The sequence below is a fragment of the Arachis ipaensis genome, chromosome B5 (assembly GCF_059453495.1).
Source record: "Arachis ipaensis isolate K30076 ecotype BB chromosome B5, ASM5945349v1, whole genome shotgun sequence".
Classification (NCBI taxonomy): domain Eukaryota; kingdom Viridiplantae; phylum Streptophyta; class Magnoliopsida; order Fabales; family Fabaceae; genus Arachis; species Arachis ipaensis.
The window spans coordinates 151834408-151848809 of record NC_142440.1 but is presented as its reverse complement, the minus strand read 5'-3'; the positions used below and the strand labels follow the sequence as shown (position 1 = coordinate 151848809).

The 14402-nt window shown below is 36.1% G+C and overlaps 1 protein-coding gene and 1 pseudogene across 4 annotated transcripts; one reads left to right on the top strand and one right to left on the bottom strand.

Annotated features, from left to right (window-relative positions):
• The first annotated feature begins 5306 nt into the window (after positions 1-5306).
• On the top strand, positions 5307-6596 carry LOC110272155 (cytidine deaminase 1 pseudogene; annotated as a pseudogene).
• A 2790-nt stretch (positions 6597-9386) lies between these two features.
• LOC107644515 (serine/threonine-protein kinase STY13) lies at positions 9387-12175 on the bottom strand. Of its 4 annotated transcripts, none has more exons than XM_088488456.1 (4): positions 11929-12175; positions 11623-11680; positions 10224-11171; positions 9387-10023 (listed from the first exon to the last, which is right to left on the bottom strand). In XM_088488456.1, the coding sequence occupies exons 3-4, from the start codon at positions 11126-11128 to the stop codon at positions 9684-9686; spliced, it is 1245 nt and encodes a 414-aa protein (XP_088344582.1). In that variant the 5' UTR covers positions 11129-11171; positions 11623-11680; positions 11929-12175; the 3' UTR covers positions 9387-9683. The 4 variants fall into 4 exon arrangements, with proteins under 4 accessions (XP_088344582.1, XP_088344583.1, XP_088344580.1 ...); XM_088488457.1 differs by having other exon boundaries at positions 11635-11680; positions 11929-12162; XM_088488454.1 differs by having other exon boundaries at positions 10224-11180; positions 11635-11680; positions 11929-12154.
• Positions 12176-14402: the final 2227 nt, after the last annotated feature.

The window sequence follows — 14402 nt, the reverse complement described above, 5'->3', positions numbered from 1 at the left end:
AAAAAGAGTACAAAATCTTTTGTGATGGGGACTACCTCATTAAAAATCTTGTCAAGAAAAACCCAATGGAAACAAAATTTGAGTACCTGACCAAGAAAAAAATAGTACAGTCTCCCATTTTTGTTGTCATCATTTAATGTCTCGAAATCGGTGTATCCCAATCTGATGTACCAATTTTTCAAATGAGGATTTTGGAAGTGACTTTGTAAATAAGTCTGCCAAATTATCGCTTAAACGAATCTGTTGGACATCAATTGTTCCTTGATTTTGAAGATCATGAGTGAAGAAGAATTTTGGAGAAATATGTTTTGTTCTATCACCTTTAATGTATCCACCTTTAAGTTGAGCAATACATGCTGTATTATCTTCAAACAGAACAATTGGAGCTATCTTATGATCAATTAGTCCACATGATGATAGAATATTTTGGATCAAACTCTTGAGCCAAAAACACTCGCGACTTGTTTCATGTATCACTAGTATTTCAGCATGATTAGAGGAGGTTGCAGCTATCGTCTGTTTCGTGGACTTCCATGATATAGCTGTACCACCATATGTGAACAGGTATCCTGTTTGAGATCTCCCTTTACGTAGATCAGACAAGTTTCTTGCATCTGTATAGCCAACTAGTTGTGACTTGGATCCATAGGGATAAAACAATCCCATATCAACCGTTCCATGAAGATATCAAAATATGTGTTTGATTCCATTCCAATGTCTTCTGGTTGGAGAGAAACTATACCTTACTAGTAAATTCACCGCGAATGATATGTCAGGTCATGTATTATTAGCAAGATACATTAGCGCTCCAATGGCACTAAGATATGATACTTCAGGACCAAGGATATCTTCATTCTCGTCTTTAGGACAAAATTGATCATTTTCCACATCCAAATATCTTACGATCATTGGGGTACTTAATGGATGTGACTTATCCATATAAAATCTCTTCAAGATCTTTTCTGTGTATGTTGTTTGATGAATAAAGATCCCATTTTTTTTATGCTCGATCTGCAGGCCGAGACAAAATTTAGTTTTTTCAAGATCTTTCATTGCAAACTCTTCTTTTAGATTTCTTATAATTGTTGGAATTTTTTCAGGAGTTCCAATGATATTTAAATCATCAACATACACAGCAATTATAATGAATCCATATGCAGATTTTTTTATGAAAACACATGGACAGATATCATCATTCTTAAATCCGTTTTTGGCCAGATACTCAGTAAGACGATTATACCACATTCGTCTAGATTGCTTTAGACCATATAAAGATCTTTGCAATTTGACTGAGTATAACCCCTGCAAATATTCATTGGGCGATTTAGATATCTTTAATCTTTCAGGAACTTTCATATAGATATCACCATCTAGTGATCCATATAAGTAAGCTGTTAACAATTAAATGCATATGTAGTTTATGGTATGCAAATAAACTGATTAAATAACGGAATGTTATTGCATCAATTACAGGAGAATATATTTCTTCATAATCTATACCGGGCCTTTGTGAGAAACTTTGTGCCACAAGTCGAGCTTTGTAGCGCACAACTTCATTTTTCTCATTTCGTTTTCTCACAAATACCCATCTGTATCCAACAGGTTTTACATCTTCTGGTGTACGGACTACAGGTCCAAAGACTTCACGTTTTGCAAGTGAGTCTAACTCAGCCTTCATAGCTTCTTCCCATTTTGGCCAATAATTTCTTTGTCGACATTCTTCGAATGTTCTTGGCTCAAGATCCTTACTTTCATGCATAATATTTAATGTCACATTATATGCAAATATTTCATCGATAATTGTCTTATTTCGGCCCCATTTTTCTCCTGTAAAGACATAGTTTATCAAGATCTTGTTATTTTCACAATTTCAGGTACCTGAATGTCTTCTGGCGTCAAAACTATATCAGAATTTTGGACAATTACAGGTGTCTTTACTATGCCTTTTTCAACAGGAATAATATTTATCTCTTTTCTTTTTGAGGATTTTTGTCTTTGGAACCGACAGTCTTACCACACTTTTGGCGTGAATTTGTTTCTTGTCCGACTGGGACATCAATTTGAATTGGAGCATTTTTAGCTGGTATATAGGATTTAGTTATCCTTTTCGTATCAGAAAATGCATCAGCCAATTAATTTGTTATTCTTTGCAAATGTATAATCTTTTGAACTTCTAGTTCACATTGCCCTGATCGAGGATCTAGATGCATCAAGAATGATGCATTCCAATTAAGTTCCTTTTCAGGAAGTTTATTCTCTCCCCTTAATGTTGGAAATTTTGATTCATCAAAATGATAATCTGCAAATCTGGTTTTAAATACATCTCCAGTTTGTATTTCAATATACCTCACTATAGAGGGAGAATCATATCCAACATATATCTCCAATTTTTTCGGGGTCCCATTTTTGTGCGAGAAGGTGGTGCAATGGAAACATATATCGCACACCCAAATATTCTTAAATGGAAAATATTTAGCTGCTGGCCAAAAGCTAATTGCATAGGAGAGAACTGATGGTAACTTGTTGGCCTCAAACAAATAAGTGCTGCGACATGTAAAATAGCATTCTCTCAAGCCGAGGTTGGGAGATTTTTCTCATAAGTAAGGGTCTAGCAATTAATTGGAGGCGTTTAATAAGTGATTCTGCTAACCCATTTTGTGTGTGAACATGAGCTACAAGATGTTCAACACTTATTCCATTAGCCATACAATAAGCATCAAAAGTTTGGGAAGTAAATTCACCAGTATTATCAATGCGAATTGTTTTGATTGGATTTTCTGAAAACTGTGCTTTTAATCGAATAATTTAAGCAAATAATTTTGCAAACGCCAGGTTGCGAGAAGACAATAAGCACACATGTGACCATCTCGAAGATGCGTCATTAGAACCATAAAATATCTAAAAGATCCACATGGTGGATGAATAGGTCCACATATATCACCTTGAATCCTTTCTAGGAATTCAGGAGACTCAAATCCAATCTTTACTGGTGATGGCTTTAAAATTAGCTTTCCTTGAGAACATGCAGCACAACAAAATTCACTAGATTGAAGAATCTTCTAATTCTTTAGTGAATGTCTATAGGAGTTTTCAATAATTCTCCGCATCATGGTTGTTCCCGGATGACCCAATCGATCATACTAAGTTATGAATTCATTTGGGCTAGTAAACTTCTGGTTTATAATGGCATGTGATTCAATTGCACTAATTTTAGTATAATACAACCCAGATGAAAGTGAAGGTAACTTTTCTAATATAACCTTTTTATTTGAATCATGAGTTGTGATACATAAGTACTCATGATTTTTTTCATTCATTGTTTCAATATGATATCCATTTCGGCGAATATCTTTAAAATTTAATAAGTTCCTTAGAGACTTAGTAGACAATAGTGCATTATTTATTATGAATTTTGTTCCTCCAGGAAATAAAATTATAGCTCTTTCGGTGCTTTCTATCACATTGTCTGAGCCAATAATAGTATTAACATATTCTTCTTTTGGCACAAGATGGGTAAAATATATATTACTTTTGAGAATGGTGTGCGAACTTGCACTATCCGCAAGGCATACATCTTCATTATATATCCTTATCATTTTCTTCAAAGATAAATAATAATAATAATAAAATGAGCAGAGTACATGCACAGTCAAATTGAATTCTTGATTGGAATCATTTTTCTAAGAAACACTGTACATAAAAATAATGTCATATACTAAAATTTTATTATTATCACTACTATTATTATTATTATTAAAACTTAACACATTTAATGGTTTAAAATTCTTAAACATAAATATTAATATTTCATTATTTATATACATCATATTTGAAACTTAGAAAATAAAACTTAACAATTCCACATATTAAACCATTCCATCATTGATCAAATGACCAATATTTCTTTCAAGATTTTCAAAAAAATCAGATACATCATCATAAGTGGTGAAATTTTCAGCATCATTTGAACGAAATTCGTTTCTTTGTCGTCCTTTTTCAAAGATGCTTGATAAAGATCGACTAGGTGCCTTAGGATACGACAGGTACGCGACCAATGACCCTTTCCACTACAACAGAAACATTTATCCTCTGTTGAGATCCTTTCTTGTAAACATAATTTTTCTTCCTTCCATAATTTTTCTTGTTGCCAAAACCTTGCCATTTACCTCTTCTGGGGTTATGATTTACCGCATTTGTTTCAAGAAATGGGGCGGCGCCAGCTGGACACGCTTCATGATTTTTTAAAAGCAACTCATTGTTGCGTTCAGCAACAAGAAGGCAAGAAATTAACTCAAAATATTTTTTAAATCTCTTTTCTTGATACTGCTGCTGCAGGAGCACATTCGAGGTATGGAAGGTTGAGAAAGTTTTCTCTAACATATCATTACCAGTTATCTTTTCCCCACATAATTTCATTCGTGAGGTGATTCGAAACATTGCTGAATTATATTCATTTATGGATTCAAAATCCTGCAGACGTAAATGCGTCCATTTATATCGGGCTTGATGAAGTATACCGTCTTTTGATGATTATACATTTCTTCAAGATCTTTCCACAGATCTGCAAGATCTTTTAATGTGAAATATTTATTTTTCAATCCTTCGTCAAGATGACGAAGAAGGAAGATCATGACTTTGGCTTTATCCTTCTGGGATGTATTATTTTCAGCTTTAATGGTATCTCCAAGATCTATTGAATCAAGATGGATTTCAGCATCTAGTATTCATGATAAATAGTTGTTTCCAGATATATCAAGAGCATTAAATTCAATATTGATATAAAGATAATTTGTTACCCGAGTCTTCCTAAAATTTGATCAGAGTGTCGTGCTGATAACGTGTTGTAAAATAAATAAATAAATAAGGAAGATGTAACATAAAATGAAGAAGTATAATTAGATAACAATATTCACCATAATTACTATCTCAATATAATAAAAATGATTAATATATTTACTAATATTATAAAGAGTGAGAGAGAGAAATATTCAGAATAGTTGTAACATAAAGAAAGAGAGAAAATTATTTTATTGCTTGTGTATTGCATTAAGCGTGGCTTCTCCTGTTTATACATATAACAAGCCTTTATTTTCAAACTTCATTTATTTGATTGTCTTAAAAAGTGATTCCTTCAGTATTGAAAAAGTTAGCCACCCAAATCATACATGATCATCCATATCTTTATCACAACATACAAAACTTGCTACCATGTAGATCATTTTTAAAGTTAAATTTCACACATAGAACTTAAGAAACTATCATTTATGATAGATCTTTCTGTGTGAATTAGTTTAAACTTTGTTAAAATGGGAATATACCGGCCGGGTTTTTTTCCCTATTTTTTTTCTTTTGGGGGATGAGTATTAAGCACAAGAGGACTATGATAGAGGTATAGATCTGAATTTATTACTAGAAGTGTTAGTAGGCTAGCATTAGGAAAAGAGTGAACTAACAATCCATTTTTTCGAATAATAATATGATTTTTGTAAAAAAAAAATTCATGCCTTTATTTCCTATTTTTGTGACATAATGTGATCTCTGTGGATGTTTCTTCATCAATTCTGAACGAAAAATACTGACCTATCACAATAATCGTGTGTGCTAGCACCCCCTCCTTACTGAGGTGGATGTTCACTGCATATATATACACCTCGAAATGGTGAGGTAGTTAGTTGTCATCTTCCATGTCTCCAAAAATATCGTCGTTTTCATGGAAGGAGACTTCTCATACGTTGTTGAATGAGCACCATGCTTATCTTCAATCTCTCTCGTCGACTCAACCCGCACCTTCGTCTGCCCGCCAATCTCCAATTTCCAGTTGTTGCCGTAGGACTTGGATTCTCTGGTCGCATCTACGTACGCGTCAATCTCAAATTCTCAGGTCTCCCCCTCCACCACTCCAATAATGCCAAACAGTTCCTCGTAACCAACCTCCTCCTCAATTGTGAGACCTCCCTTACTTCCTTCATCGTCTTTGCCGCACCCTGCAGCAACTGCCAATAGTTCCTGCAAGAGCTTTGTGATTCAGAGAACATCTAAATCCTCATAACTTCCGACAACAACAACCAATTTACTCCCTCTCTGACTTCCTCCCACACCATTACGGTCCCATCGATCTCTTCCTCGAAGGCTCCCCTTTTCTCTTGGAGCCCCCGAAACAATGAGTTGAGGCTCACAACCCGAACCCGAATGAACCACGATGATCAAGATGAGAATTTGAGATCCAATAATGGTGTTGTTTGCAATAAACACGGTACGGTCGTTGATGATGAGAAGTTAAAGATTGTGGCTTTGGAGGCTGCGAATGCGTCACATGCACCTTACAATGGGCGGTCCCCTCCAGGAGTGGCTCTGGTGGATTGCGACAGGAAGTTGTATAAGGGATCTCACATGGAATCGGTGGCGTTTAACCAGAGCTTAGGGCCAGTGCAAGTGGCGATGGTGGTGGGTAAGATGAGATCGTGGGTGCAGTGTTGGTGGAGAAAAAAGGTGCTCCAGTGAGACAGAAAGAGACGGCGAGATTGTTGATGCATTCCATTTCAGCCATGTGCCACTTGCAAGTATTGCTTTGCTGTTCTGATTCTGATGATGTTTGACAATTGGCATGGTTTTTTATATTATGATAATTGTTGTTGGTTTCTAATGGATCATGGTACTCATTCATGGATATGAGTCAATGAGTCATGAATGGATGAGAGGACAATGTATGAGAAGTCTCCTCCCATGGAAACGACGACGATTTTGCGTACGTGGAAGAAGACAGCTAACCCCCTAACCATTTCGAGGTATACACGTATGTAGCAAACATCCGCCTCAGCAAGGAAAGGTGTCAGCATACACAGTTACCGTGACAAATTAGTGTTTTCCGTTCAAAGTTGACAGAAATGGCTCCGCTAGATAGACAACGGAGAATCTAAACAATGTGAATAATGGGCTGAAAATTTGACTCAATGAAGGTAAAAAAAAAATACCACTTAAATTACTCAAACCAAAAATCCCATTCAGTTATTCCAAAATTTTAACCATCTCCTATACCTTAATTTACCAAATCAACATCTTCTCCAAACCTGCTGCCGTCGCGCCTAGGGCTGGCAATTCATACCCTACCCGCGGGTACCCAACCCGGTCCAACCCGTTCGGGTAGGGTAGGCTACCCTACCCGTTGCAGGTAGGGTAGGGTACGGTCCAGGTATGCCTGCGGGTAGGGTAGGGTAGGGTTTAGTGTGTACCCTACCCTACCCTACCCTACCCGCACCTCGTATATAACACATATTTTATAAAAATTAGGTATATAGTGAAGGAAGTGAGAGTTGAACCCAAGTGAACAACCACTAAACTAGTTAGTTAATTTAGTAATTTAAAGCATTAGTTTTTTATTTTTTATGTTATTAATATGTATAAAATTTGAAATGATTGAATTTTATATTTACTTTAAAAAAAATTGATATTTCTGCGGGCAGGGTATGGTAGGGTAGGGTTTAGAACTTTAGGGTGCGGGTAGGGTTAGGGTTGAGAGATTCTAAACCCGCAGGTAGGGTAGGGTAGAGTTTTAATAAAATTTTCAACCCGCGGGTAGGTTAGGGTAGAGTCCAAACCCTACCCTACCCTACCCATTGCCAGCCCTAGTCGCGCTTTCATCAACCATCCCCTTTCACCGGTGTCAATCTCTCCCTCACCTGACATCACCGAATCGAACAAAATAACAATCCAATTAAGAATTAAAATAACTATCTGCATACCTACTAAACTGAACATTCAGCACGTTTTACTTGTATTTATTTAAACTAACCATCCTCATAAGAAATACAATAACCATCTGCCAACCTAGTGAACTAAACAATCGGCATATTATTCGTTATCAATGCATTGACTTTCGCTGCTTACCTTGTTAGATTGTTTACCCTCCACATCAACGGACACGTGAGGGGAAAGGCATGGGTGCGGCTGTGGCTGCGGAGGGAACTGCCGCGCACGGCAAGGCTGCGATGGTGTCGGTACGGAGGGGGTTGCAGCGACAGGGGGATGCACAGGTGCGGCTTTAGAGAAATGGACTCCATTTACATGCAGCTAAGTATGCCCCTGGATGTCGACAGAACTGTCGCGCACGGTGAGGTTGCAACGGTGAAGGCGAGGGACTGCGGTGGGGTCTGCACGGCGCTGCTACGGAGCGATCTGACGTTGCTACAGAGCGCAAGCGGGACGAGGAGATGCTTCGGCGGCGTCCGCGGGAGGCTGGGCGGCGTCGGATTGGACAGCTAGGAAGCGCAGCGGTGCCAGAGGTGAGTCTGCGGACCGTAGATCGCAAATGGAGAATGGGAGATTAGCGTGAAATTGGGAGTAACTGTGCCAATTATGATTTGGTTTAATTGTTAATCCTTATTTTTCAAATTTCAAAATCTGAAATTAAAAATAATAAATAAATAATTTTATTCTCTTTTTTTACTCTATTATTCACATTATTTACTATTCTCATTGTCTTCCTATGCTTTTTCTGACAAAAAAATATCTACAAAAACTGCGTTGTGCAGTAGGAAATAGGGACCGAAATGAATTGTTTTTTTCTTGAAGGGTCAAATTATCATTCGAAAAAATAGAGAAACAGATAGTTCGTTATTTGAAAAATGTTCTGGACTAACCCATTACAAAAATTGGGCCATGTATATGGTATTCGGCCCCTCAGCTACATGTTAGGATTACCGACTTTCATACCAGATGATTCTAAAGCATGATGGTTAGTTAGTTGCGGCGGAGGCCTAGACCAGTGGGCAATAATCAAGCTGCACTAAGTTCAAACCCCAGCTGAGACTGGAATTAAGTTTGAGAAAACCTCAAAGTGTGGGTGTGAGTAGTGTAATGACCGAAAAAAAAAGCATGATGGCTATAAGATACGCAGAGATCTAAGAGATGGTGAGACACCCACTCTTTCGGGGGCGGCCCTGCAAAAAGACAACCAGTATATAAAGGGAGAGGCTGACCTCCCTAGAGGTAACTAATTTTACCCTAATACTCTTAACCTCACAACCGAAACAATGATTTAAGTGTCAGTATTTTTGCATGTATCACCCCATCGTTCCTCTAATGATAGCCTCATCCCCCTGGACTACAGCTAGAGGTCTCCTCCTCACCCCCAGCAACCTCAGGTAACAAACTAACATTGGCACCGAATATGGGGAAGCCAAAGCTGTAACTGGCGATGGATGACGCCCACCATTCCCCTGGTGAATCTGAGGGGGAGGGGAACAACGTCACGGACAACAATGCCGACATCAGAGTGCCAAATAAATTAGGTCCAAGAAAATATTTGTATGAATATTCCGAGAATCACGTCCCACAGGTTTTTAAGAAAATATCAATCCTAATTGTACATACACGAGCAGAGCACAAGATTTTCAACCATTTTTGCTTTCAAAGCTATACATAACTGTAGTGCATGCATGTATTACATACACAAATCTCCTCTTACTAATTCAAAACAGAAAATAAATAGAAAGCCAATAAAACAAAAGGTTCCAGTTAAGATTTTCAATTTTTCTCCCTCTGAAGAAAGAAATTAAACACACATGATACACAAATCTATAATATAGTCAACCCTTTACTACCTCAGTCTCACGTTCCCTCCAAAACATCATCAGTCTTATGACTCTTTCATCTGTTTTTCTTCTTTTTTTTTTTTTTTATCAGGATCAGTCAGCAGTCATTGGTTGTGTCATGCAACACCTGAATCGAGCCTTCCGAACAGTTGTCATGATCTCGGTCTCTGCATTCTCAAGCATTCCTACAATTTCAGCAAATGGTGGCCGGACATCAGGGTTGGGGTCCCAGCATCTGGTCATGATTTCACGGAGAACAGGTAAGCAATCATTGGGTATAATCGGGCGAACATTTTTGTTTACAACTGCAAATGCTGCCTGTACTGCTGTCATGTTCTGAAATGGAAGCATTCCAGTGATAAGCTCCCAAAGAACAATCCCAAAGCTATACACATCCACTCTTTGTGTGTAAGGCCTATGCTGGATCATCTCCCTGCCATATATTGGAAAATATATTGGATCAAAAAATACATAGTAGACTCGTTCTCCAGAAGCACCGGAAACATATAGATTATATATAGAAATATGCTAACTCAAAATACAATCATCCATATATCTCCAATTTTCTGGATCACAACCAGGATGCACATCAAAATAATATTAAAGGGAAAAAGGAAACAAAAAAAAACTTACGGAGCCATCCAACGGTATGTTCCAGTCTCAGGTGTCATTCCTTCCGTTTGCACCTCAATCCGAGCAACACCGAAGTCAGCAATTTTAATTGATTTATCCCCAAAAATCAAAAGATTATCAGACTTCAAATCCCTGTGGATCAACCCAAGTCCATGAACATATGCCATTCCTCTAGCAACATCCAAAGCCTGTTTGACGGCCAATTTTAGGGGAACTGATCGATTCTGACGTTTCATTAAAGACTGTCTAACGGAACCCCCTTTGGCATATTCCGTTACGATGCACCATACCATCGGTTTTCTGCATGCACCAATGAAACGAACTATATTGGGATGCTTTAGTGTAGCCAGCATCATAACCTCCTGCTGAAACTGTTGTTCCATCAACTGAGCCTTTGATAAATCATTTTCAGGCCTTTCCAAGATTTTGATAGCAACATCTTCACCATTGTAAGTACCCCTGTAGAGTTTCCCAAAAGCTCCTTGAGCAAAGGCCTCGCCCATATTAAGCTTCCTTAAATCAATTGTCCACTCGTCAAAATTTTCAAGTCCCTCAGTAGGAGAATTGCTATCCATTAGAGCTTGAGCCAAAGCATCATCACTCAGTGCATGTGTGACTCTTCCTCGACGATTTACACTGTTTTGAACAGAGTAGTTATCATTTGCACGCCGCCGCAACCCTTGGTGGTTCAATATGCGAGTATGGGAATCATTAGACCCAACACTACTATTATCTATGGACATCGCAACAGATCCCCCACCATTACTTGTTTGCATGCTGTCAATCGACATATTAGTACCCTCCCCAAGCTTATGGTAAAAGCCTTGAGAGAAATCATAATAGTTGTCAGTTGTATGCTTGTTGAGATCTATTAATCCAGGGAATTTAGCACCACCTTCCAACATCTTTTCAGTCTTGTAAACAAAAGAACTTTATATCTTCTTATTCCTTCAGAATCTGAAAATGGAAATGTTAAGCATTTCTATTTATAAACATTATTTACAAAAAACAACTCCAACAAAGGTAACTCCCTGTATGGTATGCATTTCATTTACCATTCTTCACAAATAATTAATGCAAAAAACCTTTTATCAATATAATAATCTAACATCCTTTTTTTTGTTGAATAAGTAATCATATACTGCATCTAAATTCAAGAGATTGCTTTCAATTTCACAAATCAAAACAAATGGGTATGAGGAAAACCCTACTCAACAGTAACATTTTGTTCAGAATCAAAACGACAAATGAGATGCATATATAAAAGGAAAATACCCACAGAGTCTAAGTCTAATAGCATTCCCTTTTACAAGTCAATGCACAAGAAGACTCCATTAGAACCAAAATTGACGACAGCAACAACAACAACAAGAATAATAGCAATTGGTAGAGACCATACCACAAGACTCACCAGCAGCATAATCCCTAATCCTTGTATCAAAAGCTACCAAATATGACTGAGAAACATGCGAAAGGTGAAACAGCTCGTTAGTCAAACGAAGTACGGAATTAAAAATTAATAAAATGTTAAAAAGGAAATAAATTAAATTGAGCTAAATTCTCCTCAATTAACGAGCTTGTGAGTGAAATTACAAATCATATAAGGAAGAATCAAGAACAAAGAATAGGAAGTGTGAAAACCCTAAAATCCATGAAAGTCCTATTTGAAGACACGAAGTAAGAGACGTCAACTCGTAAGGTTTACCTGAACTGAGGAGGGAAAGGGAAAGAGTGTGTTTTTTGAGTTCTGATTGATCAAATCGAAACTTGAAGAGATCGAAGAGAATTGGAATTGAAGCTGAGAAAGAGAGATGGTTGAAGAAGAAGTGGTGTGAATGAAAAGGAAAAAAATAACACCGAAGACTGGACCAAATACAAAGAAAATAGAAATAGACAAAAAAAAAAAAGGAAAATGATGAATTGATGTCTCTTGATGAGTGATGACCTTTTTTTCTTTCTTTTTTTTTTTCCCTATTTTTCCATTTATTCTACAAATGTTTATAGAGAAATTCCTAATTGGATATGTCAATATGTATAAAAGATATTTATATTTATATTTTTATATTATTATCTTTTTATAAATTTATATAAATATACAATAAAAAATTATGTTTGGAGTGACGCTATAAAAAATAATAATGATATTATTATTTATATATAATACAAAAATATTAAAATAATAGATGTATAATTATTTTGTATGAACAAAAATAAAAATACTATAATTGTTCTTGTTTGATAGGAATATGAAATAAGAAAAAAATATTAAATAAAAGAGAGTTATATTATCTTTGTTAGCTATTTTTTTTTAGAAAAATGTATAATAATTTTAGAATATTTACTTCTAGAATATTTTAGAAAATTATCCTATTTTAAACATAAAAATAACATTTTAAGAAGACTTTGTATTTTTTTTTAGCAAAAACTAGTTAATAAGAATTTGGTTAACCTTTTACCAATTATAAAAATTCAATTATAAATTTTTAAATTATAAAAGTTTAATTTAAAATTTAATAAATTTATACAAAAAAATAATTAATTCTTTAATAAATAAATATTTGTTTATATTTTTATATTAATAAAACTATCAAACAAAATTTTGTGTATTTATTATTTGATGACTGATAATGAAATTTACTATTGTGGCTTCTACTTAAAGTGAAGATTTAACTTTATAATCAATTAATGTAACCATTCACTATATTAAATGTTTTGTTAAGACAATAGACTCGAGCCAAAATCTAATAATAATAGAGTAAATGTCAATTATAAATATGAAAATATGAATAATGAAAAATGTCAATACATAATAATTAAATATTTTTTTCTTTTTTCTTTAACTTCCTTTAATAATTAAGTAATTATTGTATATTTTTTTATCTAACTTTTTTTTAATTAAACTTTTGGGATTGAATAGTGTGAGACATGCTTGCTTTTTTTTTTTTCCAAAGATAATATGTTATATTTCATTAATTATTAAAATATGAAATATAAAGATGTCCAAAAGCAGGACAGCATAATAAAAAGTGGGAATTTCCCAAAAACACTATACTGAAGGTATTCATCCAACGGTGCGTGGTTGAAAAACGAAGAGAAATCTTAAAAAAGAAAGAATGATAAATCCAATTGAATGCAACTAAGAGCTTGCCTCATGGAGATGACGACCTAAACTGGGAGTTCTTTGGATTTCACGGAGTAACTTGATAGAGCTTGCTAGAATGGCAGACGGCATAGAAGTAGAACCTTCAAAAATCAACTGGTTGCGAGCTTTCCAGCAGTTCCAGCAAATGATGGCAAGCAATTGAGGATTACGGTCAGCATTCTTCAACGGGTTACGTATCTCTGTTGATGCAGTCCACCATGTCCAAAAGTTGTTAGAACTCTGAGGGGGAAGACAGTCACGAAGATAACTCTGAGACCATACGTTTTTAATTCTAGAGCAATCGATCAAACAATGAGTGACTGTTTCCGTTACTTCATGACAGCAGGGGCATATTGGTGATATAGATGGGATGCGGTGATGAATCTGAGCAAGTACCGGAAGTCGGCCATGGAGAGCTTTCCAGATAAATAGCTTAATTTTGTGAGGCAAGTTCAACTTCCATAGATCAATCCACGGCTTTTTCTGCTGCTTATAATTAGGGCAGAGCTCCAGAGGCAGATGGTAAAATAAATAGCCAATTCTGTAACCTGAAGCTGTATCATATTGCTTGGATTTGTTCAAATCCCATTGCAATTTGTCCCTACTCTGCTAAATTTTAACTGACAAAATCCTGTTTGCAACATCTTGGGGAAATAATTCTTGAATGAGATTCTGAGTCCAATTTCTATCTTCAGTAATTAGATCTTTAAATCTTGGAACCAACTCAGAAATAGCCTGTCTATTTTGCATGTCAGAAATCATTAAAGGATACGGAGGAGGCAACCAAGGATCCTCAAAGGTTCGGATATCCTCACCAGTATCCACAGCCCAATTAAGACATTTTTCAACAATCTTTCGGCCTTCCAGTATGCTCCTCCATCCCCAAGAAGGTAAGACTCCAATTTCTGCCGTTATAGCATTACCATTGCTAAAGTATTTACCTCTTAGGATTTTGGATAATAAGGAAGTAGGCTGTGTTACCAGTCGCCAAAACTGTTTTCCTAAAAGCGCCAGATTTTGGATTCTGAGATCTTTAA